This window comes from Ascidiella aspersa, chromosome 7, assembly GCF_963924565.1.
Source record: "Ascidiella aspersa chromosome 7, kaAscAspe10.2, whole genome shotgun sequence".
NCBI lineage: Eukaryota > Metazoa > Chordata > Ascidiacea > Phlebobranchia > Ascidiidae > Ascidiella > Ascidiella aspersa.
The window spans coordinates 10,120,517-10,146,616 of NC_139453.1; the positions used below are offsets into that span (position 1 = coordinate 10,120,517).

The window sequence follows — 26,100 nt, forward strand, 5'->3', positions numbered from 1 at the left end:
TTGGCATTGCATATAATCCCAGACAACATTTTTTTTAACTCCAACAAAATACTGAATCATCCAAAAAATGACACTAATGACCAGCATCTTACTAAACCACAAGAACACCAAGACTGCCTAAGAAACTATCTTGGTAAATCATTGCAGTAACCATTTCATTGCAGTTCCAGTTGCATGATTTAACACTCACATGTGATACATACAAGATACAAACACAACTAATGTTAAACTTTTATCATTCTGCAGTTGGATGTGTACATTATGTTTTAATTTTTGCCTGTCTGGCTTGATCGAGTGTGATCTTTTCAGTGTTAAACATGGACAGCATTGACAATATATTGGCAGCTGGTTCTTCTGTCAATTGGACCACTCAAGCAGTGGATATTAAAGAAATTGAAAAGAAGTATGGATTTCCTCAGGTGTTTATGATTTATATATTTGTAGTTTGTTTTATTTCAAGTTAAAACAGTTTGTTGGTTGTAATAAGTACAACAAACCTATTTTAAATAGAAGCTGTCTAAGTCAGTGGTTCTCAACCTTTTGTCTTTCGTGGCCCATTTACATTGCAAAAAAATTCTGTGGCCCGAAATTTTATGAAAGAAAAAAACTATAAAATAGGTTTAGAACAAAACACAGCAGAATATGTTTCAAAACAGATTATTTATTCAACTGTGCATTAGTGAGATGCTTGCGGCCGAACAATAAATTTACATTTGCAATTCCTCACCAACCCATTATTCCTGTAAAATTAAATATAGTGATACAAATTAAACTAAATCTAGCTTTTTTAATTTTGTCTGTGGCCCACCTCAAATGTTCTTATGGCCCATCAGTGAGCCATGGCCCACTGGTTGAGAACCGCTGGTATAAATAAATCGGACTTTTGACATTACACAGTTTGAATTTTAATCATCTTACTTCTGAATTCTTTTTTAATATAATAAAAAAATAAATCAGGCTTTTAACATTACACAGTTTGACTTCTAATTATCTTACTTTGGAATTTTTTTTAAATATCATGATAAAAAAATAAATTGGGTTTTTGACAAAATTATTTTTTTTATTTGTACAAAATTATTTTACATTTGTACATAAACAGTTTGTTTGTTGTAATAAGTACAACAAACCTATTTTAAATAGAAGTTGTCTAAGTGATTTGGGTATATTTGTATAACAAGCAAAATTTATTTCACATTCAAGTGTAGTTCAAAGTAATAACTATTATTTTTTGTTTGCAGATAGTCAAAGTTTCTGGAGAAACTTCAGAAAAATATGGACTACCGGAAAATGAACCAGTGATGCTCTTCGGACGACGATTGCTTACAAGGTCTGATCTACAAATTTGATGTGACAATGCTTATAGTATATATATATATTATATAAAATTTGAATATTTGGTAAAAGATGGCTCATGCTGCTGATGTCATTTTTTTCTTAAACTGTAGAAATATATACTTATTTATTGATATAATATAGAAGAAATAATGTTTTTATCAACTGATATTTGGAACTTTTAGTCAAAGTACCCAACCAATTGTGACAATTACTTTGTTTGTGGCATCAGTTCTTTTGTATTCTTTTAACTGTAAGAACAGATTCTTCAGTGGCATTTGTGTGTATAGGATGCAAAAGTTTAGTCAAGTTGTTTATGTATATATATATATATATATATATATATGTATATACTGTATACTTCACAGAACTGTTGCCCAAACCATAGAAGAGGGCCATTATGTGATGGGAAAGCAACTTGAGATTTCCAATGAATTTGTTGGGTCTTTTAGAATCAGTCATGAGTATGAAAGAGATGAAACTCCATTAAAGGCAAGAATTTTATTTTCACATTGCTTTCTAATTTCCTTGTATTTTTAATATTAGCTTGGTGTGATGTTAAAACCCAAATTTTTCTAAATAACAAAAAAATGGATAAGTTGTTTGTTGTACAGGAAAATTATGTCATATCTTCATACTAAAATATCGACCAAACCATCGGCCTGCATTAACCGATAACGATATATTGGCAGAAGCCAAATATCGGCAGATATTATTGGTAAACCGTATCTCTAATATATATACATTTTTTTTATAAAAAGGGAATTTTAATATTTCCCCAATCCTCACGTTGTAGATGAACTCTCTTGAAGGTTCACATGCTTATTTTGTGTGCAGATGTTTAGGACCATCCAAGAGGTGGCCGACTACTTCCCTTCGAAAATCTACGTCTTAGACCATGTTCCTGTTCAAGTACAAAACGCGGAGGGGAGTAATTCGGTGTTCCTGGAACGTGGCGACGAATTAACTCTTGTGAGCCGCTCCGACGTGCAACCAGTCGTGGGAAATCCGAACAAGGTAAGTATTTGGCTGATTTCAATATATGTATATAGGCATGCCTTTAAGCATCCGATCTATTTCATTCCATATGGCCTGCCTTTGTTTTATTTTGGCCATTTATATGTAGATTTTAATGTTTGAATGCAAGCATTGTATTTCGCGAAATTTAAATACTTCTGTATATTTTGGGCCAAAAAATTGCAAGCAAAGCAACGTAAGTAAACAAGCTACTCCAGAAATGATTTTTACCCATTTAGCAATAATTATACTATTTATGTCACGATATAGTATTTTTAAAGGCATGTCAAACAAATAGGCAAAATGTATAATTATTAATGAACATCACAATATTGTTTGTAACTTTTTTTTAGAAATTTGTACATCATCACATAAATGATTTGTAAGTGTGTTTAAGGTATTGGTACGTAAGTTTCTAACGAGACAGCTAGCAGGAAGCATTACAATTATCAAAGTTTGGACGCCAGTATGCAAATTGACATTAGACAGTACCAGTAGATAAGAATGTGACTTAACATTACCATCCATATTGTTTTGAAACGTAAGAACATGATAATTCAGAAAATATACCACTGCTACAAGTACTAGCCACAACGCTGTATAAATGTTTTTCTTTAATTGGTGTAAACAAGGCGCAACATTAAACTTGAGTTTTATCACTACACTGTTTTAACTTGCATATTCTGAATCTATTGGTTTTAAAATACATTCCAATATTGGTAGGACCTAGTCTCATATTTAAATTTATTAAGGAAATCCCATGTCTATGCCGATATCACCCCTCATATCAGAAAAGTGTGAATAGTGTTACCACCTTGGCACCAAATTTGGCAAACTTAAATTTTTTAAATATTTCGGATACCCCGAATAAAGACCTTCTTAAAATGTCATGCCTATTGTTTATCTTGTAGCCAGCGAGCCGCTTCATCTCCAAGGTCATGTCGAGGACACCGCAGCAGGTGGCATTAATCGTGCACAACACCCGACTTAACGAAAGCCTTCCGTAAGTGTTAAATTAAGTTGTAGCCCAAATCCGGCATTTTTTATTTTGGACATTTTTTACCGTACTTGTCCAGAGTTATACAACAATACTTTTTTTAGATTTTCAAAATTAAATTACGATTAAAATTAGGGCTCTACACTTTTCCAATTTTCGTTGAGAATTGCCGAATCTGCAAAGACTAGAATCTAAATGGGAATTTACCGTTAACCAATATGTATATATTTTAATAGAACGTGAATGAAAATGATTCGTACGCCGGGATTGGGATGAGTAAAACCTTGTTACGACTGTATAACTGAAAAACGCTGTTACTCAAAGTATAGCATTTTCTGTTAATAATAATGATTGGTACTGGAGTAGACACACACACCAAATGTATTCACAAATTTTAATACTAATTAGTACACACTAGATATATTCCCAATTCCCAAATATTGTAATTCACAATATACATTAGAAATGGAATTAGCAGCAAATCTCCCCAATTCAAATTTGTCGACAAGAATTATTTAGCTGTCCAAGTATGCGTTCTACTCGCCAACGTAGACGGTAAGTATGTTCAACATTTTGCCGATTGTCTTGATCAGAGAGCGAATGCGCCTTTTCCTCGGTTAATAACAACATTAATTTTACGTTTGTCAGTTTTTACAGTGACTGGAATTTTTTAAACGGTTCTGTGTAATTGTCAGACATATTTAAATCTACCTTAAACCCAATGCTTGGTTAGTTTTTACCTAGTTGTTTTACTGCAACAATAGTAGCGCCGTTAAAAACGTGTGGGCGAGATGTTTCTCGAAACTAGTGGGTGAAAGTTGTTTTTATGTTAATAGCTTATTCATTCTTAACACTATGTTTAACGTGTCATGTGACGGCTGTGCGAATTCAACTAGAAATGTACGCTTATCTCGCAAAAATCCAGCCATATTTTGTGATATTTATGAACAGAAATGACATTGTGGCAAAATTACAATTTCGATTTTTGGCAAAATTACAATTTGGATTTTTAGGTCTGCTATCGCTTTTTTTATGTATTACATGAAACACACCTATATTTCGTTTGGGCGTCGTGTTTTACAAGAGACGCGACAAGGCAGAATGAGTACGCCTTATCGAATTATGGAATGCTGCGGAGTGCGGCAACCCAGTTATGCATTTTCCATGTTCAGCTGATAGCACAGACTTTTTTAATGCAGTTTGCTCCCGCAACGTGCCGTCAACCAGTGTTGTAATAACTTAAGTCAATGGCTTGAACAATGACGTATTTTAAGCCAAAATATCGCCTACCAGGTATTAATATTAGAATAAAACACCAAGGATCGTACAACCCTGGCCACAACTCTCTTTCTACCGCAACATACCAACGCTTTACCTGTCTTTGGACAGAATGCCACTCGCCCTTCAAAGCAGCTTTCAAACTAGCTATTGGCGAGGTCTGTATTCGAACCCTATACCAGTGCTTGTCAACCTTTTTTGGAACAGTACACACTTTTACGTTTGGTGGAGAACTTGTACATCCCAGAGTACGCAATTCACTACAGATAACGATTATCAAGGGAAATATTTGTGTTATGATGTTACAAATAGAGTATAGCATCTTACGCGATACGTACACTTGAATAAATGTTGTGCCATCTATTGTACACTCCGGTAGTCCAGTCAGTCTGGTAATAAACCTGTTTATTTATTATGATACCTGATCATAGGGTTATTACATTGCGGTATCTTGTACACCCCACTACACCTCATCAATGTGGTACACCCTTTAACAATTGTAGTACACCCTAGGGTGTACGATATTCCCGGTTGAAGAGCACTGCATATCACAACCACAAACACTTGTCGGTATGCTACTCTGCGTAACTTATCAGTGCTTCATTGCCATTGGTCAGATAGCCACTCTCCCTTCAAAGCAGCTTTGTAACAAGCTATTGGTGAGGTCGGCATTTAAACCCTTTACCCCAAATTTGATACCTTAATTTTTTTAATCCGCTACTCTGCGCAACTCATTATTGCTTTACTGCCATTGATCAGATTGCCGCTCAGCCTTCGCGACAACTTTCTAACATGCTATTGGCGTTGTTGGTATTCGTACCCTATCCACAAACTCTTATCATTTTATCAATTTGCTACTCTGCGTTACTTAACAGTGCTTCATTTACCTATATGGTCAGATTGCCGCTTACTCTTCGCGGCACCTTCGCCACCCGCTCGCCGATAGAGGTCGCTCAAGCGCAGCGGTCACGTGACATGTCGATTGACGAGCTGTCAATCAACGTCAACTACCCGATTACCGTCATCGTGACGTCGAATCGGACGAGGTCGCCCAAAGACGAGTTCGTGCTGCGTTCGGGCATGCACCTCAAGCTCATGAGTGTAAGTTGACCTGTTTGTAGATATAATTTTAAATAAACATTATAAGCGATCCAATGAAATAAATTTCTGAGAAAATATTACATTAAAAGCCAAAGTTAAATAAAAAAGCGAATTTCAGCCAAATACTCTAAAAATCATTACCAATGTAAAATATTATATCGAAGAAAACCCTTAATTATTTAAAAGCACCCTATTGTGTCAAGTCCAGTGGTCGGCATACTGTGAGTCGCAGATCAAGTGTGGGCCGTTTGGCGATTTTTACTGGGCCGCGAACTATTTATTTTTGTTTGAGATTTGTCTTGTAGCTGTGGTCCGTATGATAGCCGTAAATAAACTATATTTGAAAAATTCGTATGTCTAAAAGTTTTTTGGGGGGCTCATTAGTGCATCACATGGCCTCCAGGCCGTTTTGCCAATGTAAAACAAAGTAAAGTTTTTCGCGTTTTTCACCCATAGCCTACACTTGTCTAAATTAGCTGTTTCCGCCCGGTTGTGTAGTATGTTACTGTGTATTGTTTGCGTGATGTGGATCGCCTACATTGCTTAAAACAGTGGTTCTCAAACTTTTTTGAACGCGACCCAAACTGAATTTTATGAGCATCTCACGACCCAAGCCTCAAACATAAAAAAATGTACTTTTTCTGATATGCATGAAATAAAAAAAAGACACAGACAACCATGAAACAATGATTGATTACAAACAAATGATTGATTTATTTTAGTGTGATTGGTGAAACTGAATTTCTTCCTTTATAATATCAGCGTGGCTTGTTGTGGTGACAAAAGCTTACACCAGTAGCTGGTTGCCATCAAAATGTTCATAAAACCACTTATGATGCAATAATCCGGGTTACAGATTTGAAACCACGTGAAAAGCTTATGATGCAATAATTCAGTTATGATTGAATAGAAAATACTTGAAAAATGAAATGAAAAAAGTTCGTTTGCGCAGGATTGAATCACCATAGAGCAACCCATTTTTTGACCCTGTGCGACCCATACTTTGAGAACCACTGGCTTAAAAGAAGGCCGCTAAAGGTAGCTTTATGTATTTTACTGCGCTGGTAGCAATAGAGTCCTTGCCGTAATAAATTTCAGTCGTAAAACACCTGTCTCTCATCTAACGTAATCTCATTGCCATGTTACGCGCACAACGTAGCTAAAACTGTGTAGTGCACAATATAGACACATATGCGAGATCGTAAAAATGTTTTAGTTATCGGTAGAAAGGATCCGAAAAAACGTACGCTTAGAAGCGCGCTTTTAATTCGGATTTTTGTTTTTCTGAGCCGAAAGATTTAACTGTGCGTTTCAAACGAAGGCAGTAAAACGTTGGTTGGAGATCATAGACGTAGATATATACTAAAGTATAACTATAAGTTCAGTTTTCACAACTAGGAAATACTATTCCGGTAAAACAAATTGGTTTCTGGCAAAGTTATAGCTATTTCAAACTTATCTATATATACTTATAAACATCTCTGACCTGTTTCTTAAACGTTAAATCTTAAACTACTTGCTCCCACCTTTTCCGCCAGAGTGTAATGCAAAGGTGGATGGAAGGCTTAGCGTCTTGTTTTGTGTGTATTTAAACCGCGAATCAAGGCGCAACCGTTGTTACATGGAGCGACAATCAATCATGTCAGAGCGATTTTGTTAGGGCATAAACATTATCGGCATTCCTGGAATGGAATTGTTTTGTATTTCTATACAAAAATGTTTTTTTGTTATACCGCATCCAAGTGTACCCACTTCAGAACTTTTGTTGTGTTGATAAAGTCAAGTTAAAATGCTGATAATAACATCACATAGCAGACAGATTTGAAACTTGCACAGTAAAAGCCAATGTACGTTACAGTTCCGATTGATAGTATTTACCCTCTTAAAAAGGTAAAATTCATCGCCAAAAAATACGACTTGTTTCCTGAAAAATCGACCGGCACAAATAATCGCAATGTTAGTTGTTTGTCATATATCATTTGTTTATCAAGCAACCCATAACGGCATAACGTGCTGTGTGTGTCCCAACGAAAACCCTTACAAGGCGTTAAAACTGTTAGTCGCTTATTATCTCACGCCTGCGTAAACATCAAGCTCATGACTTTCGGTTGCCCCACTTTCGGTTGCTGCGTTACATTCCAGTCTTTGTTTGTGACCGGGATTCGTCCTCGCTTTAAACGGCTAGGTTCCTCCCTGTTTTTTAACGACTTGGGTCGTTTTGGCCTGCTGGTTTATATTAAAATTTAAAAATGTATCGTATTTTTTCCGATGTCGATATCCGATATTTTTGGGGTGAAAGTTGTGCTGTCCGAAACCAAATGGCGTTTACGTGACTATTTCTGTGGTTATAATTGCAACAAAATACCCAAATTAATAAAACGAAAACGTTCAAATGAAAACGCGTTGCAACTAGCGATGTCAGATAATAGTGGAGGCGATACACAATACCAAGTGGTAATATCGGCACTCGTCCGATACTAGGCTGGTATGCTGCCGATACGATACCAAATTAATAATGAGATTTCAGCCAAGATTTGTGATTTAGCCCAGCAATTCAAACTTGAAAGTTAAAATTATTAAAAAATAGCAGATTAAAAACTACATGTAATGTAAATAAACTTCTCAACGATAAAGCAAATGGAGACGTCATAACCTGAAAAAATACCTCTTTACGTGTTTTAGCAGAGTAATGACGTCATTCGATATCGTATCGGATGGCGATACTTTTTCTCTTAAATATCGGGTATCGGTATCAGAATAAAATATCAAGTATCGTACATCCCAAATTGTAACCCGACGCCTGTTTAATGTACTTTGTCTTTTTTAGATCGAGGAGCACGACATAGTGTTGGCTGTGACACCCTTCCAACGCATTACCGAGTTTTCGGCAACTGCTGCAACCTTTTTCCTTCCCTCGGCCATCGTCAACCCGCAGGTAGGAAGTGCTTTGCTTATTGCCGCCTCAGAACTTAAAAATTAAACTTGCCTACACCGATATTGCCATGTTTCTATTTCTGTATATGATTAAGTAATGTTGAAATTCCGGCTCGATTCGACACCCGTTTAGAGTGCGTGACATCTTAACCCTTTACAAAAAAGGGGTGATTTGCTTCTTGCCGCCAGAGTACTTTGAAAATTAATTTTCTTATCGATAACGCCTTGTTTTCAATATCTGGTTAGGTAACGTTATATTTCGGCTAAATTTTTCCATCCGTTTAGGTTGCGTGATATTTAAATGGAATTTCTGTCGTTGGTCAATGCGCGTAGGCCGTAGGATGATTGAGTAGGAGCTGCTAGTTTTGCAGATGCCATTAAAAAAAACTGCTGCTGAAAAAATCAAGTATTGCAGTTTTGTATTTCTGTTTGCGTTAGTTTTGTTTAAATTTGTGTTTTCCTCGAAAAAAATAACGAGTTAATCTTTCTTCAACGACTAATTGTTTCCGAACTGTGGTCCAAGGCTTACTAGTGAGCCATGCAGTCAGTTCATTACCAATAAATTACCATACTACAGAGTGGCCGTGTCGTTTTTTGACAAAAAACAAAAGCACTGAAAAAAATTGTAGCTATAATATGCTATTTTTGTAGAAAATCTTACTTCTAACTCTTTTAATTGTGAAGTAGCGCAACTATCTCGATGTTTAGCAAGTTATTCCCTGTTCTCTAGTGTCAGCAAAAACATAAATTCAGGTTCTTGCAATTACGTAAGGGCAACCATTCTACCGAAAAAACAAATCGTCCGCACAAATTTTCAGTTCTTTGTATTGCATTTACATTTTTAAAACTAAAAACAAGTGATTTTTACGAGTTTTTTGTGCCAAGGAAAACCGTTTTGAATCATTTTAAAGATACTTTTGAAATCAAAGGCGGGGGTTGTGAATATCGTTTAAAATCTGCAAAGCAAAAGGCCACGGCCCTTGCTATTAACTTATCTTAAAAATTACAGAAATGAAGAAACGCAAAAAGCACTAAAACGAAGAAATATTTCGAAGTGCTATAAATTACGTAAATTTGAAGTGCTGTCCCACAGAAAGCAGTTGGTCACTGCGGTCTATTGTCGCCTAACGCCAGCTAATTATATGAGTCGCTGCTTCCTTGCTGAGAACCGGATACCCTCCTCTTATGACCCGGAGTAACCTCGACTGGCGTTTGTCTTGGTGACTCAAAGGTCGGCATCGAACTTAAAACAACACCACACACAGTCACACACCTCTGTAAAAGCAAAGTTTTGCATGTTTGAGCGCTGTCTTAGGAAGCATTAGATGCATATATAGCTACAAGTGCCAGACATTAGCGGTATGCGCTAAGGTCTACCTTATCGTGTTGATCCCCTGATATCAACAACAAACCATTTCAACACATTTCGGACTTATCCGCTCAAATCACGCAAACAAGAATGTTGTAACTAATCCTAAACGCATGCGCTTGTATGAATGTAAATTCAAAAGATGCGCACCGTTTGTGATGTCATCATTGTGAATGTATTAAAACGCAAAATTGCCTAATTGGAATCAAAAAGTGTGTCTTATAGTTGCGTTGTAAACTTGAATATATTCACCATCACCACGCACAGACACAGACTTGGACATTTGCCAACTACAAGAATTGAGCAAAATGCGGCTAATTCTGATTGTTGTTACAATCTAATTTGCGAATTGCTTACATGCTCTAATTTTATTTCTAACCTAATTCGTGTATGAATAAATTGCGCTTTAAACTAAATGGATTGTGAACTAATTGAATTTAATTATTCCTTACTTTTATTTTTTTAATTGTGAAAATGGCGTTTAAAGCTTCCAATTTTTTAGTTCATAATTGTTCAGTTTTGCACAAATTTTCTTTTAAGGTTTTATTCCTCCAAACTTTAATAGATATGAAAAGCATAGGGCGTTTTGTTTTGAAGATGTCCAACAGTTCAAAGAGAAAAAACAGCGAAAAAACTATCCATTGCCTTTTTTCGTTAAACTCTTAAACGCTTTCCAGTAAAAAACAACAACAACTAATGAACTTTTACGTTGAAACACTGACCCGTAAGTCATATAGGCACTCATGAGCGTATTTATTTGCAGGAGAACCCGAGCGACCGCAAGAAGTACCAGACCTACGTGCAGACCTCCTACATGACAACACAACTACAGAGCAGTGTTACCAGCATCGACAACTATTGCAAGTAAGTGCTACGTTGGAAAAAACAACTAGTTTGCTGGAAATTGGACATATATGTATTGTGTATGTTTATATTTTGCCGTTTGGAAGTATGAAGGGATCGATGCCCATAGCAAAGTGATATATAGCGATTAGCGATACTGACATGGGCTTTTCTGCCATAATTTGTCAGACCATGCAGCGTTTTGTACTGCTCAACGCTTAAATCACATTTTTAGCCCAGAATACATTATAGTTAAAGTGTTATTTTCAATAGCTTTGCCTATTTAAACATATTCAACACGTCATTTATTATCATCTGCAAATATATCCGCACTTCACTATCGAAAAAATGTTATTATTCAGGACACTAACCAATAGGACTAGCAAGACTAGACCAATAAGCACGTGTTGAAATCAGAAAAAATCTACAAATCTAGAAAATAAATAGTCAGCGGTCAGGTTTACACTTTCTACCTTGGTTCTGGTGATGACCCTCTCATTCCAATTTATGCCTTGCCTAGGGCATTGAGTTTGTCAGAAATGTGATTTATGGACGTGTGGTTTTGTGTGCATTATAGAGTTACGGACAGTTGGATTTAGGATCAGGATGTCCAAAGGTTGTTTTTTATTGTTTGAGTGCCACGCTTTGCAAACTGTGCTCAGCTCTATTACGAAAATAGTCTTCGTTTCGAATTGCCCGCGTTTTTAACGCCCAAAAGGCAATTACTTTGGGAACGCAAGTCTTGCTCATTTGTAATGTGAGGCTCTATATTTGTATCAAATGAATCACCTCGTACTATTCGCTTATGTGTCAGCTATCGGTTACTAAAACCCAATTGCTCTCTTTAGCAAGCTTTATGTTATGACTGAACATTGAGCATGTAGCGGCGAAATAACGCATAGAGTTCGAAATTATGAGTCAGGGAGATACTGCATTACCAGTCGCGGACACTGGCATTGGCATGGAAAGATGGCGTTTTCCGTGCCTTGAACAACTGCTTTAAGCGGAAGTTTGACAGGCCGCCGTTGTTATTTAATCTTGATATAGACATGGTAGAGGTTTTGCAGTATTCCAAGGTTTTTTTTAGGTTTGAACACTTAAAAGCAGTATATCGTAACCTATGCAGCTTTAAAAAAAAGTTTTGAGATTATTATCAGAAGAACTATAAAGCTGGTGAGAAAAAGTTAACTTTGTTATTAAAATTTATGAACTGATTTAAACATGGTGGTGTCGGTTTGTTTGTTAATAAGACAATTTCGACACGTTTGGAGAATAATAATGCCTGAAGGGTAAAGATTGTTTACAGGGTTACCAATACCATGCTTATTTCTAAGAAAAAACGATGTGTCTTGTTTTGTGCTTGCCCAGATTAACATAAATAATTATGTATCGCCCCGTTAGCGTTGATAAATAGTTAGGTTGGTTTTCGTTTTAAAGTTAATAATTCAGCCGTGCAGTATATATATATATACCCTTGATATTGCTTAGGAAAATCTAATATTAGCCCCACCCTCGTTAATCCAATGTTTGAATGTATGTCACTTGTTATAATATAATAATAGCGTTCACTTTATTGTAATAGCTTTTTCCTTATTGTCATTTGCTACCAGGAAGTAATCAGCAAGCGCGCCTTCTTACGGAGCTGACATATTTGATTACCTAATCTTGGTTATGTCGCATTGTTGTCAAATATATTACAATTTTATATCTCAATTGCAAAATTCAAGATGTTTGAGGCTTATCCATCAAATGTAGAACTTGTAAGCTCCGTAACTTGCAGCATTGTGACGTAACGTAGAGTTAATGGTTCACTTTGGACTTCATTGTACGTCACAATGCTGCAAGTGTTCAACTGTTTAAAAGTAGGCTACAGCTTGTTTAAGCCTTAAAGTTTGTTGTATGTGAAAGCTATAGGAAGTGTTTTAGTTGCGTACGGTTGCCTTATCAAATTTTGGGTTGATTTTGAATTTTGACGGTCCACCGGTTCGCAAAACTTGCTTTAAAATTTTAGCGGTCCGTATGCTAAAAAGGCTGAAAACCACTGTAATAGACTAATAGAGCGTCGTGTCAGGCGTTTAAATTATTTACCTAAAGATAAGCCATAACAGTAATTCAACAGAACGGCACATTCCCAATTGCCTCGAAAGTGTTGTAAAATTCTCCATAAAACGGCTGCACGGAATGAATAAAGGAAAATTAAAAATTTACCAAAAGTGTCCATTCTTTTATTTAATTAGTGCAGCCTGTTACGATTTTTTATTTCTTTCTTTCATCTGCTGTGACATTACTGTTAACCGTGTAGCTTTTGCAAAACACAACACCTAACACCGTTATTCTGAAAAATAATAAAACTCGATTCAACCCGTCGAAATGAAATATTCTCACTTTATTGGCTTCACACAAAGAATAGGCGACTCGCAAAATCAACCAAAATTGCCACCTGGCCTTTTTAGTCAAGAAATGGGAGATATTCCTCTTGTTCGGTTAATTGCTGTCTCTATTTACTATGTGGCTGTTACGTGCTTAATTAGCACTACAAAATTATCACCGGTTGCTAATTACGCCGACTGTAAATTCTAACATTCATTATTAATTTAGCGCCTTGGTTTTTAAATGTAGGGCTAGGAATTAGGTTTTCGCATTTCGAGACATGTATAATCGTATATTAATGTAATATTCTTGTGCGCTGTGGTGTTCTTAAAGATTCTCAAATATTTCTCGGCACCCTTGGGCATTAAAAATGGCACCCCAGGGTACCGCGGCACCCCGGTTGAGAACAACTGACCTAACCGATCCCTCGCTTTTCTCGCCGCAGATCTGTTCGCTTCCACGTTCCACGTCATCTGCGACCGACCAATCCCACGCCGCTCCCCTCTAACGCCAACCAGCGGCAGGTCCACCTGAAGGTCAGACCAAGGGCGCCGGCCCTTCGCCCCTACTCGGCCATCCAGCTTTTATCCCAGGGGGGCGAAAGCTCCCCTTCCCAAGGAAAAGGCCCTCCAAAAAGCGGGAGCATGTCCAGACGCTCCCTGCCTATTCCCCAAGTATCCAAGGGGACCGGAAGCGGGCCCCCGTTACCCCCTAGGAACGCGGCGTCCCCGGTTCCGGTACGTCGGTTCAGCCACACCGCCCCACCCCCGCCCCCATTCCCCCCCGAATCGCTTTCCAGCGGGCCCCCGGTGCCCCCCAAGTTCCGCGGCCGAGTTCCCCAGGATATGCCGGCTCGACCCGCTCCGACTCCATTTTCCGTCCATTCGTCGTCGTCATCATCTTCCGTTTCCGTAAATTCGACGTCGCCGCCCACTTCTTCTTCCGTCACCGTAAATTCCAAAGCCTCCGGCGTTCCGCTTCCGGTTTCAAAGGATTTTCCGAGTCGCTCCCAGGAAGAAAAAACGTGAGTGGTTGTGACGAAATATAAATTACTTTCTTTTTTCTCAACAATTCCATTAGCTATGTATTATTTTCTAGCGCTTTTTTGCAATAATCAAGTAATTGTTATTACCAGGCCTTTTCTTTATATTAAATGTTATTCAACTTTGCTGAACTGAAGTGTCACATTACAGCGCCTTTACGGAAGCCAGCCCATATAAAAAAAAACAGTAAAACAAGGCAAAAACTGTTCAGCGTCCCGTTGTCGCCCGAAAGGCTTTAGTTGTCGGATTGTGATAACTCAACCAACAATGCTATTTTTCCATTTTGACTCACCCCAACACTATTACTCCACTAAGCATAGCGATTTATTTTCAGGCTATATAGTAACTTAACGAGGTAAATTATATTTCCATGTTCAAACATACACTAAATTTGATGAAGGCCGGTCCTTCAAAATGTAGTCCTCCCTTATACCGATCTCTATCGCTTTATATATCATGTTCAAAGTAACAATGTTTCTTGGCTTTCTCAATAATAAACAATATATATGACTACGTATATATAATATTCTGCTTGTCGATCGATGTAAAACCCAAGTAAAACGAGGATCGAAGATCATTTTTAAAGAAATATATATTTCGCCTATGCTGGCATGGTAAAGTAAAGTATAATACATAAACATAGCAAGGGAATAATAAAATAAACTAATGAAAAAGTCAAAAACATAATAAACGCACGGTCGACGATTAATTAGTGTCAACGGAGACAACGGAGCCGAAAAAGAGGAGGAGGACAGCATCTGGGAAGAGTGGAATCCTCCGGAAGTTCGAAAGGTCTCCGTGGATTCGTTGGAGAGGAGCCCTGAAGGCCTTAAGCCCGGTAAATTCTTCGTTATCCAGTACAGCAGTGGTTCTTAACCTTTTTGTACCCGTGGCCCCTTTTTGGTGCTTTCAAATAGTCGCGGACCCCTTACATATTTGTGGTGTTTAATCTATGTGTTTAGTCCTTTAAATAATTCAGCATATCTGCCTAGTGCACCTTACGTTGAGTGAACACCAAATTACTTAATGACAGATTTATTTTAATGTGGTTTTTACTGCTGCATTTCCGAAGCAAGTCTTGAAATGCAAGGTTATGTTTTAATAATGCTATAGACTTACCAAAAAACGTCTAGCGCATGTAATGATTGCGAACTAATAGCATAAATAAACCAAAATTCAGTTCATGTAAACTGTTATAATGATGTCTTCCATTTTACATTCTATTGGTGTTACATCACAATGAAGCAGGCTGGCAGAACCTTGCCAGCCTTCTGGTGACAAATTATGAATTATGTGTTCTTCATAGGAATGTATCAACCTTGCCATGTTTAGGCGATAAACAAGACTATTAGGAAGTAAATGAACTAGCCAAAAGTTGCGCCGTATAGTCGCAATTTTTTTTGTACCATAAAGAAATAAATATGGGGTATGCTGAAGTACAGCTTGGGGACTGGGGGTGGACATGTCTAGGAGAAAAACAAGCACAGCTAAAAGAGGCCGAAGTTTGCGCGAAGCGCCAAATTTTTTTGCGTTTACGTGATTAAAACAGCCAAAAATATAGTTTAAGCCTTAAATGGAACAGCATGGACCAGTATATCCTCGTTATGCCTATGCGAATGTCATACCTGTCTATTTAACAGGAATGGCGACTATCATGATTGCTTTTTTAACTTAATAAAGAAGTACTTGCCAAATCAAGTAAAACTGCATTGCACGACAGTTCTATCGAAATTTAGTACTTTTTAAACTAATAAACAATCTATATGCCTAACACTGGCTTTTTTATTTTTTTTACAAAATTTTTTTTGGGGGCTAATTTCTTCGGTTTTCCATCTGATTCTTCGGCCGACATAGTCGCCAAGTCGCCAGCTTTCTGCCATACTACAATGAAGTGTTACGTCATACTCAAAGCGATAATTTTTTTTTCAATTATTTTATTTTTGGAAATAAACTAGAAAGTAATGAAAATTTCCAATTCTGAGTCAGCATATTTGGTTCGGATTGTGTTTTTGCCAATTAGAGTTTCTGACTTGAAAAGCAAGAACAACTTTGTTGGGTCAAATAAATGTAATTCGAAGTATTGATCCAGAGGGAAAATCTACCCCTGTGCATAGATACCATAAAAATAAACAAAAATATTTTTAAAGATCCCAAACAACCTTATTTCAAAATACAGATGACAATAAAGTTGTTTAAGAAACCTATATCATTGGGGGATGTTATTTGTTACAATAGAAATATCGACAGCTAGAAGTTTTAGACGAGGAATTAATCCTCCAAATAAACAACAATATTAATATGTAAACAACCTGTGTAGTGTACACTCGGCTGAACTTGACGTAAAATGTTCTTCAGAAAAACTTCAAAATGGCGACCCATCCTCAATCGAAGAGCCTCGCGTTAGAGGGGATGCCCCACCGTCCAAAGGCTCACCTTCGCTTCGACTAGACCCCGATCAGGCCCCGGCGCCGGACGCCCGGGACGAGGGCGAAAAGCCCCAGGGGCCTACTCCCGCCTTGGGGGAAACCCAGGATGCTCGTACCAAGCTGACTTTGCCCGATTTGCACGACGGCGACTTTTCGAGTATGGAGGCCGTCGCCAATTCGCTGTTGAATGGTGAGTGGACACGACCGCTAAAGGAAGTCCCAATAATATTTTTTGGCTTTTTGGTTAAACCAGTGGTTCTCAACCGGGGTGCCGCGGCGCCCTGGTGTGCCATTTCTAATATTCAAGGGTGCCGATAGGTATTTGAGAATTTTAAGAATCTGATTTTTTGCTCAATTGGTAAGCTTCTTGATACAACTATTGGTGTACGATTAGAGGCCATTATTTTTTCCTACATGTTTTAAGTTGACTGTGTTGTTCCAGTTCCATTTAAATGGATATTTCAGTAAAATATTCAACGAAAATTTCCGTCGGTTGCCGAAAATCTATTTATTATTTTTAAGGTTTGCCGTTAGTCATGAAAGGTTGAAAATTACTGTGTTAAACCTAGAGGTTCCTAAACTGTGCGTCGGGAAGCCCTCGTACGTCGTTTTAATTTTATATGGGCCTTGCATAACGATTGTTATAATTCGTATACAAACTCAATTGCGGTGGTAAAACGTTGACATGTTTATTCGAACCAAAATGCCTTTTGATATATATTAGAAAGCCTGAGATATGCCAATTAAGTGTTGGTAAGAAATTAAAAAAATGCAGCTATTGATTTTGATTTTCTGCTACAAACAACCAAATAAAAAAAAACTAGTAAAATTCATGTTGGTCGGTGCGTCGCAAGTCTAACGAACTTTCCAACGGCGTCGAAAACAAACTTTTGACATCCAATCGATTTTTAACCCCTAACTCTATGTGGATTTAAAGCATTTTTCCAAGAAAATTTTTAACGATTTTCTGTTTTTATTTTGTTTTCAGTTTAGTTTTTGATTAACTATTGAGTACCCACAAACTCAGACCGTGTTTCACCTGCTAAAACTTGACCTTAAAAAAAGCAAAGGCTATTTGTGAAAATGTAACTGACATTGAAACTGTGTTTAGCTGTAGTGATGACGAACAAAACAAAATTTGCAAAGTATCTGGGTTGTTGACATAGAAAACTTGAATTTTAAGAATTGTTTAAGTAGCATTGTAAACTGTAGAAAGCAAACTTTAATGAGTTTAAGATACCTGAAGTCAGACTGTTGTATAAGTTTGTGTTAACTACTTCCTTATGACTTGTTGTAACTTCGTAATACATTCAATCAGTAACAAGTGAACTCTTAAATGAAACTTAATTCCGGCCATTCTATTTTTAATTTCCACAACACCAGAAAAATATGATAAATTGAATTAAGCTAGCGCCGATGCATGTTTTTGTAGACAGCGCTATCATTTTGTATTCTATTAAAAAAAGTTCGAAGTTGGTTTGTTAGTCCGAATTAAGTAACATGTGTTTTACGGTCGTCAACGTGAAATGGAAGATATTTGCCAGGGCGGTTTACTTTCTCTTTGGCTTGTCCTGGCCTGCTGACAACCTTGTCAATACAGTCGTTCCAACTATAAATACAAGAAAGGACCACCCTTTTCCTATTGTCCCCCCTGTTTTGCAAACTTTCACTTTACGCACCGGCGGATTTTCTCGGCGTGTGCAGTTTCACAAGCCGGCCTGCTGTCGCTTTATTGCGTTTATGTTGGAAGCTCAACATACTTTATGTAGGTAGCTAGGCATACTATATGTAGGTAGCCAAACATAAGTAACACTGCATGGTTTGATATTCCGCATTGAAAATTTGTTTGTATTTCTTTCTATTTATGTTGGTTGGATGTATTTTGAGTGCAAGGTTTTTGCGTTAAAGAAAAGTTATGCAAATCTTTACCTACAGCGGTTTAGCGTCCAAATTTAGAAATCGTGATTAAAAAGGAGATTAATGTGAGACCTTTCAAACTAAGCGCTTGTAATTTGAAAGTTTTTGTTTCACTTGAAGAAGATTGTTATAATTGTCGGTCTGTGCCAAGTTAAAATTTCTAAAATGTGCGTAAATATATCAAAAAAAGGATGATGTAAGCAACCATGTGCAGTTGTGTACATTTTTAAAAACTTGAGGGTTAATTATTCTGTCATAAAATAAAATGTACGCGAAGGTTATTCCAAGGGCACTTCGTCCATGCAAGACCGCCAAACTAAAGACTCAAGAAGGTAATGTTAGCTTTACAGAACCCTAAAAATGAGCTCTCAACAACCTGGTCGTATAAGCTTAAAAATAAAAGCATTAAATCAACTTTTTTGATTATTTAAATCTGCCGATCAAAGACGTTGGTCCAGATGGCATACGACACTTTTCTGTTTATTGATTTTCCGTTCTGTTTTGTTTCCCTAAGAAGTGTTTCTTAACCTTTTTTACTTGGGGGCGCACTTGGAGACATTTAAAAACGTGGCGGCGCACTTTGCGAGCGAAGAGAGCGCGAAATTTTTGAGGTGTACCTCTATTTCTCTTAAATTGCTTGAAATTTTTATTATATAGGCTTTATAGTTGCATAGCTTAAAGAGACTCCAGCCTTGAGACCAAAATAAGAACAACATCAACTTCGGAATAAAAGACAGTTAGGAATAAGGCGTATACATAAGACTAAAACCTATTAGTCGCCTAAATGGCCAAAATAAGGCCTATATATAACCTTTTATCTAACCCCAAACACCATCCATAGCTATCACTAACTCCCCGAATATTTTCAACCCTAACCAAATTCCTAGCACCACCAACTACCCGCCCATAACCCCAAACAGGAGCAAAAAATCCGGGGCCAAAACAGCGGCGCCCAAATGCCGACAGCCAACGGCCAATGCCAAACAGGTTCCCCCCAATCATCACATATCCTTTCTCTACAGTCTTGGGCGTAGTTTTGTCTATTTAAGTCTTACTCCGATGAATTTTGGGCTTAATTTGACTTTTTAGATCTTATTTTGTCGTGGTAATTACTGCGACTTTGGCGTTATTATGTCGGTGGTCTTGGTACTATGGTATTAGGCTATAAATTATCTGATTTAGATGTTGTTGCTTTGTAGGTCTTATTGTGTTTTATACTTGAAAGTACTGCGGAATCAATAAGCTACGCTTAAAAGAAAAGTAAAAATACATGTTTTATATATTAAATTAGTTTTTCCATTTGCTCGCGGCGCACCTGGCAGACTTCCATGGCGCACCAATGCGCTGCGGCGCACCGGTTTAGAAGCGCTGCCCTAATGTGAAATTAGGTTGTTCTATAAATGTTTATGTCTTTTCTCTAGGCTTCAACGACCATAGTTTGAATTTCGAATTTCAAAAGTTCTTTACTTGGCGAAATAAATACAGTATGTCTTCGTTACCTAATGTTTTTTTTGTTTGTTTTTGTTTGTTTTTGTTTTGAGAAAATTCCTTTGATGGTATTCAGAAACAAACATTGTACCATTGCTTGATGCTGTCCGTACAAACAACCTCAATATAAGGGGATCAATAGCTCGTTTTCATTAACTAATAAAAGGAACATTGCGTATAGTCCACCGAAAGCCATCGTAGACTCACCGAATTTGTCGATCTATGATGCAAGCAATGGTACTGTTTGATCCCTTCAGTGTGAAGTTGCTTGTACTGACAGAATTTAGCAAGCATTGGCGTATAGTTGTTTCTCGACTCGCTCCTCTCTGAGCCTGCATAGCTCAGTTGGTAGAGCGACGGTCACGGTATGACCAGGGGTGGTGAGTTCGAACCTCACTGCAGGCTAGTTGTTTTTCTAGCATTTCCTACTTGCATCATTGATCGACAGATTCGGTGAGTCTGCGATGGCTTTCAGTGTACTATTGATACGTAAGCCGTAATCGTTTGTCAAAAAGCTAGATCGCAGTTGCTAACACACATGTGTGTGTGATCTTTCTTTGTGTATTTAGAAGGGCGTATCTTTATGGAATCCAAAATTATTGGCAGCAGGTTCCTGCTTGTCGATCACTGTTTCGTTAACGCGGATATAAACAACAAAAAGCAAAGTTTAAAAACCCCAGTAAATCAGACATTTTTTAAAAACAATATAAATTTCGAATGATTTTATGATAATTAGGGAACTGACGATGCCAGTTTAGGCTAAATATATATTCCTTTTAAATATGTCTTATCCTGGTTTTAGTCGGGTTTTTAAACTTTTGAGTTTTATTCTTTGTTTATATGCTACGTTTTGGACCCTGAAACCGTTGATTTTTCTTTTTAAAGGCTCGAACGACGACCTTGCTTCGCGCTCTGCCTTCAGCGAAGAACTGGAAACCGTTTCATGTCGCTCGAAAATGTCGCAGAAAAGTTACCTTGCCGTGAGTTTCGTTGCTCAGAGCCCATTTCATTTGTGTAATTGTCACTTTTATTGTGTACCGTAATGTTTTTTTGTCGTTCGAATACTGTATCAAGTGTACGTACAACATAATAGGGATATTAAAAAGCAAATGAAAGCTGTCGGAGGCCCGCCAATCTCGATTCATCTATTTTAAGAACAAATAGTATAAATTAAATAACAACCAAACTCTGCGAAATAAGAGTAATATAATCTATGCAAAATAATTACTATCCGGAAAAACAGTGCTTTACCGTGTTGGAGCATCGTGCTGTTAAAACGCTTGCATAATGTACAATTGTACATAATTTACATCATAAAAATCAGGCCAAATTGGCTGAAAACATCATAAAAATGTTTCTCGAAACGTTTCAGTTGATTTTATTTGTATCTTTTATCGTTGCAGTCTCCAACTGGGTGGAATCCGCCTGACGTCATTACAGCAATGTCAGTCGAGGAAGTTACGCATTCGTTAAGGTAAGGGCCTGGCAGCAAAATCCGCACACGATTAATTTGATATTGATTAAACTAAGTACAAATCTTCCAAACCGACAATTTGTTTAGGTATAATACTATAAATATAGTTCACTGCTATGAGCATCTTGAGTATCTTAATTCGAATTTTCGTCGGAGTGACTATATTTTAATTTTTTGGACCTATACCGATAGAGATTTTTTTTTTATATATCTTAGTATTGTAATAATTTAAATTAAATGATAGTGAAAAGCAAATAGCATTCAATCTACCTGTTGTATAATACAACTTTTTTTTGTATATTAACTTTGCGTGACCAATGCTGAATCAGTCCGAAATGAAAATCAAAATAAATCGCAAAATTGCAAGTTCTAAAACTAAGAAATATGTGTTTTTATTTAGGCAAGCTATATATAAAATTTTATAGTTAAATATCGGCTAAATAGCTATACTGGTATATCGTTAAAAGCGATACTGATATATCGGTAAAAGAAATTGATATATCGGTAAGAGCGGAATATCGGCCCATATTATCGACAAACCGATATGTCGATTTATAGTTTTTGTATTTGACTTCTATTGAGGGGCAACGCGAATCGTTTGTTTTTAAACATTCGGTATATTGCAGGTTAAAGCCATATTTTGACTAAATCTAGTACAATCGTATTAGGTAATGTAGGAACGATTTTTCTGCTATATTCGCTTTTCAGAGAACTTCGGGAGTTCGGCAACGAATTCCAATAAATGGGAGTTCACACTTGAAATCGCAGAAACCAATCTGCAAACTCTAATTTTCTGAGTAATGGCGAGAATTTTTTCCGACCATTTAGATATAGTTCACCTCTACATGTCGCGTTTTGTATGTAGAAAAATAAATTTCACGTTCTTCAAAACAAATATGACACAAACGCAAACTAGGTTTTTGTGAAGTTTTTGTGAATGAGGACTTTTCCCCTAATCCGCTGACCAACTAACAATCTTATAACTTAATTTTTGGCAAAAAAAACTATCCGAATTTAGCAAACGTGAATGATTTAATCAAAACACGCCAATAAGTTTCGATTTTTAATTTAAAATCTAGTACAGTATTTAAAAATTCCTTCATTCGAAGAACCAACCAAATATAGGCTGAAAATCAACTCTCAATTAAGAAAAGTTTCAATTGACGTTGAAACAAGTTAAAAACATTCTAATGGCCAAATCTCCCCACAGGCACATAGGCTTGAGCGAGGACGTGGTTCAGTACTTCTACAACGAGCGCATTGACGGCCAAATGCTCACAGAACTCACCGAAGAGATCCTCGAAATGGACTTTGAGCTGAGCAAGCTTTACCGATACAAGATCACGCGTTTTTTGCAGGGCTGGCGGCCCAAGATGGCCACGGCCGAGGCCACGTGATAATCGTGACGTCATCGTTTTGTTTTGTTGTCTGATTTTGTTTCAACGACAAAGTGGCCTAGCCAGGCTGAACGAATAATCTTGACATTAGAAATTCGAATTATTTAGGCTTGAAAATTTTGCGTAACTTTCAAACGGTTCCGCGCATGTTTTCGTTTGTTTTAAAATGCTGTGTTTGTCCTAAGGAAGCCTGAGATTGCTGTCCAGTGCTTATACCGATTTCCGATACTTTAACCAAATACGTCATCGAACCATGCAAAACTGGAAAAGCTTAAAACGACCAAAAGTAGAGAAGAGAATGTTTTCGCGTTATTAGGACTAAATTTGCTTTAGGGTAGTAAGGCATAGTTTCATTCGTATGTTAATTTTACATTCTTTGATCAAAATCATTCAGTTAAATGCGCAGGCTGATCGCAAACCATAGCTATAACAACTTCAGTTTCATATCAACACCCTAGTATCGTACGAATACCGAGATACTTTTACTTGTCGATAATATCTGATATCCATATCGTAATACTATTTTCCTGTTCACTCATGAACTACAACGTTTTACATGAAAAAACGCAACTTACTTCGGTTTTTAAACTTTCGTGAAAACCCTTGTTTTGTAAAAATGTTTTGCATGACATAACTTTTGGCACGTTTGGCATGTCCAACAAGGTTTTGGCACGTCACATCAATGTTTTTATTGCTTATTGTCGATTTATATAACAGACGTCCTTTAAAACCGAACTTTGAGCCGACATACTTTGTCTACATCTGCCTTTTTGAATCGCTGCATGCGACGTTATGTTGACGAATATACGCTTGTTCAATATTAATGATTGCAGTGAAATATTGTGCGAAACAACGCGAACGCCACACTTTGACGCCGCTTGCAATAGAAAGAACTTTTGTCTATCTTATCTTCTAAATTTGTTTAAAATTGTTTATTGTATTTTTACTAAAAGTCAAAATCTTCACATCGTATAGCCGAAAAACATTCTCGTTTTATGTACTTTGCCTTGTCTAGCTTTATACTGTTAATTTTGTAGTTACCTTGCGATAATGACTCTTTTTGTTTCATTTGCTTTAAGATTTAGCCATTGCTTTGTTTCCATTTTGTAACGCGTTTCATCAATATTGTGTCCATTTCATTATGAGCTGTACTCCTTTATTTTTTTTAATTTAGGCAGTTTTAAAAAAAACTTTTTTTAATCTGTTAGTTATTTTCTTACATGGCATTTTTATTCGGTACGGCAGCTTGACCACTTTCAAAGCGGTATAACGTGATCTGTTTTTTACCGTGTCTTATTGTGATCGTGCCGTTCTTGCACCAAATATATTTATTAGATGTCTGGTGTAGCCAACCGTCTATTTTTCAGCTTTCCACATTGATTGCCGGATTTTTTTATGAAAAGTATGCCATTCTTGAATGATCTGTCGATCTGTCTTTCTATAAAATTTTATGTCGTTTTTTTTCGAATTTTGTTTTCTGACCTAATTATCTATTAATTTGGGTCATTTGTACGTTCTATTTCAGTTTTAACCCAACTGCATCGTTTTTGATTTTCGTCAATTTTATACACCCTTTTTCAAATGCACGCCCGCCATTGCCGTTAATTAATATTTATTTTCGTTTCAAATGTGCTGTGTTGTTTTCAATCTGGTCTGGCTCGAGTCTAAAATGTTCTGTGTTTAGAAATCGAATATTTCGACCCCAATTCAAACATAGTTGCAGAGAATTCTAGGACAAACCTCAGTAAGGCAAATTATTTGAAGGTGTTTTACTATACCAAGTCCCTTAACACTGCACGCACATATTGGCTGCGCTTAAAGCGTTCAGTCTTCCAAGATTGAGGTAAAAAGTATGATCAGAGCAACGACGACGAATCTTGCCCCAGTTTTGCGCCTAATAAACCATGTATGCAGCTAGCCATTGCCATTTGTAAGTAAAACCCTTTCCGAATAGAAACCTGTAGTATGACTTTATATATTTATTATCAGACTGAACTGTGAAAATATGTATGTAGAAAAAAATCGTGCAGTGATTGGTATGAGCGCAGTGTTTTTTTTCGTTTGTTTTATGCCTAAACAGTTCCCATCAACGTAAATTTAAAACCGTTTGTTTTTTGTTTTAGTTGGGGAAATTGTGTATAAGATAATCAATGATTTTTGCCACGGTTGTTTGTTATGTTTGTCAAAAAACGCTCTCCAATTTCTACACTGTATACTTCTGAATTTATGTTTTACGTCAACTTGTGGCGTTATGAATAAGCTGATGACGTACTTTGACTGCATTTTGATAACCTGTTTGTCCTCTAAGAAATTCTCTAGTTGACACTGTATTGCTCGAATACCTTTTTGTGGCTAACACTCGTTCTTACTGTACGCTTGTCAGCTAGCGCATTTTGCCAGTTTTTTCGTATCAATTAGCTTTACTGTGTCCATGGCGTACGTAACATTGTGTCCATTTCGATGTGCAATTCTTTTAACTTTCTTCAACTCGTTTCATTTTGAAAAACAATCTTTGCAAGTGCAGATATCCCGTTCTGCCGTTGTCCTTTTGTTTAGTGCTCACCTTTCTGAAGAATGGTAAAGATTACTTTAAAGGAAGTCAGTTTAGCCAAACCGCTCCATATAACCTTTGCTTGGTGCCCGGCAGCAAACCAGAATTTTGGATGATAATTGTGAAGTACAATGTAAACAGGGTTCTGTTTCGTCCATTGAGCATTATAGTTTACAAACAGAATATATTAGCCTAGTTAAAAATATTATGTCCTGGGGCGTAAACACATAACGAAACAGATTTATTATAGCATATGCTATTCTATTGCATCAAATGTTGTCGAAAGGTATGGTAAAAGTATGACACTTTCATTAATTAGAATCATTGTTTATCGAAAATAATAACCAGATCTTCAGAGTTTCTGTAAGTAGGTATATGCAAGATAAACTAAAGTTCTTATTTTTTTTAAGGAACGCTTTACGATTTTGCGTGTCATCCTTACCCTTGCGCAACATTAACTAAATTTCCTATTTTTTTTAAGGAACACTTAAACGATTTTGCGTGTCATCCTTGCCCTTGCGCAACATTTACTAAATTTCTGTAAAAAGAGGCCAACGCATTTT

At 36.9% G+C, this 26,100-nt stretch overlaps 1 protein-coding gene across 1 annotated transcript; it reads left to right on the forward strand.

The window, feature by feature from the left end:
• The first annotated feature begins 281 nt into the window (after positions 1–281).
• LOC146137661 (GRB2-associated and regulator of MAPK protein 1-like) lies at positions 282–25,464 on the forward strand. The gene is made up of 14 exons (XM_083393573.1): positions 282–419; positions 1,239–1,327; positions 1,701–1,824; positions 2,170–2,349; positions 3,261–3,352; positions 5,524–5,725; positions 8,553–8,660; positions 10,792–10,892; positions 13,687–14,265; positions 14,998–15,122; positions 16,640–16,900; positions 21,001–21,095; positions 21,519–21,589; positions 22,800–25,464. The coding sequence occupies exons 1-14, from the start codon at positions 318–320 to the stop codon at positions 22,984–22,986; spliced, it is 2,316 nt and encodes a 771-aa protein (XP_083249699.1). The 5' UTR covers positions 282–317; the 3' UTR covers positions 22,987–25,464.
• The last annotated feature ends 636 nt before the right edge of the window (positions 25,465–26,100 follow it).

Coding starts and splice junctions, on each gene's coding strand:
- LOC146137661 (XM_083393573.1), top strand. CDS start 318: ATGGACAGCATTGACAATATATTGGCAGCTGGTTCTTCTGTCAATTGG. Junction 16,901..21,000: donor CGCCAATTCGCTGTTGAATG/GTGAGTGGACAC, acceptor TTCTTTTTAAAG/GCTCGAACGACGACCTTGCT. Junction 21,096..21,518: donor CGCAGAAAAGTTACCTTGCC/GTGAGTTTCGTT, acceptor TTATCGTTGCAG/TCTCCAACTGGGTGGAATCC.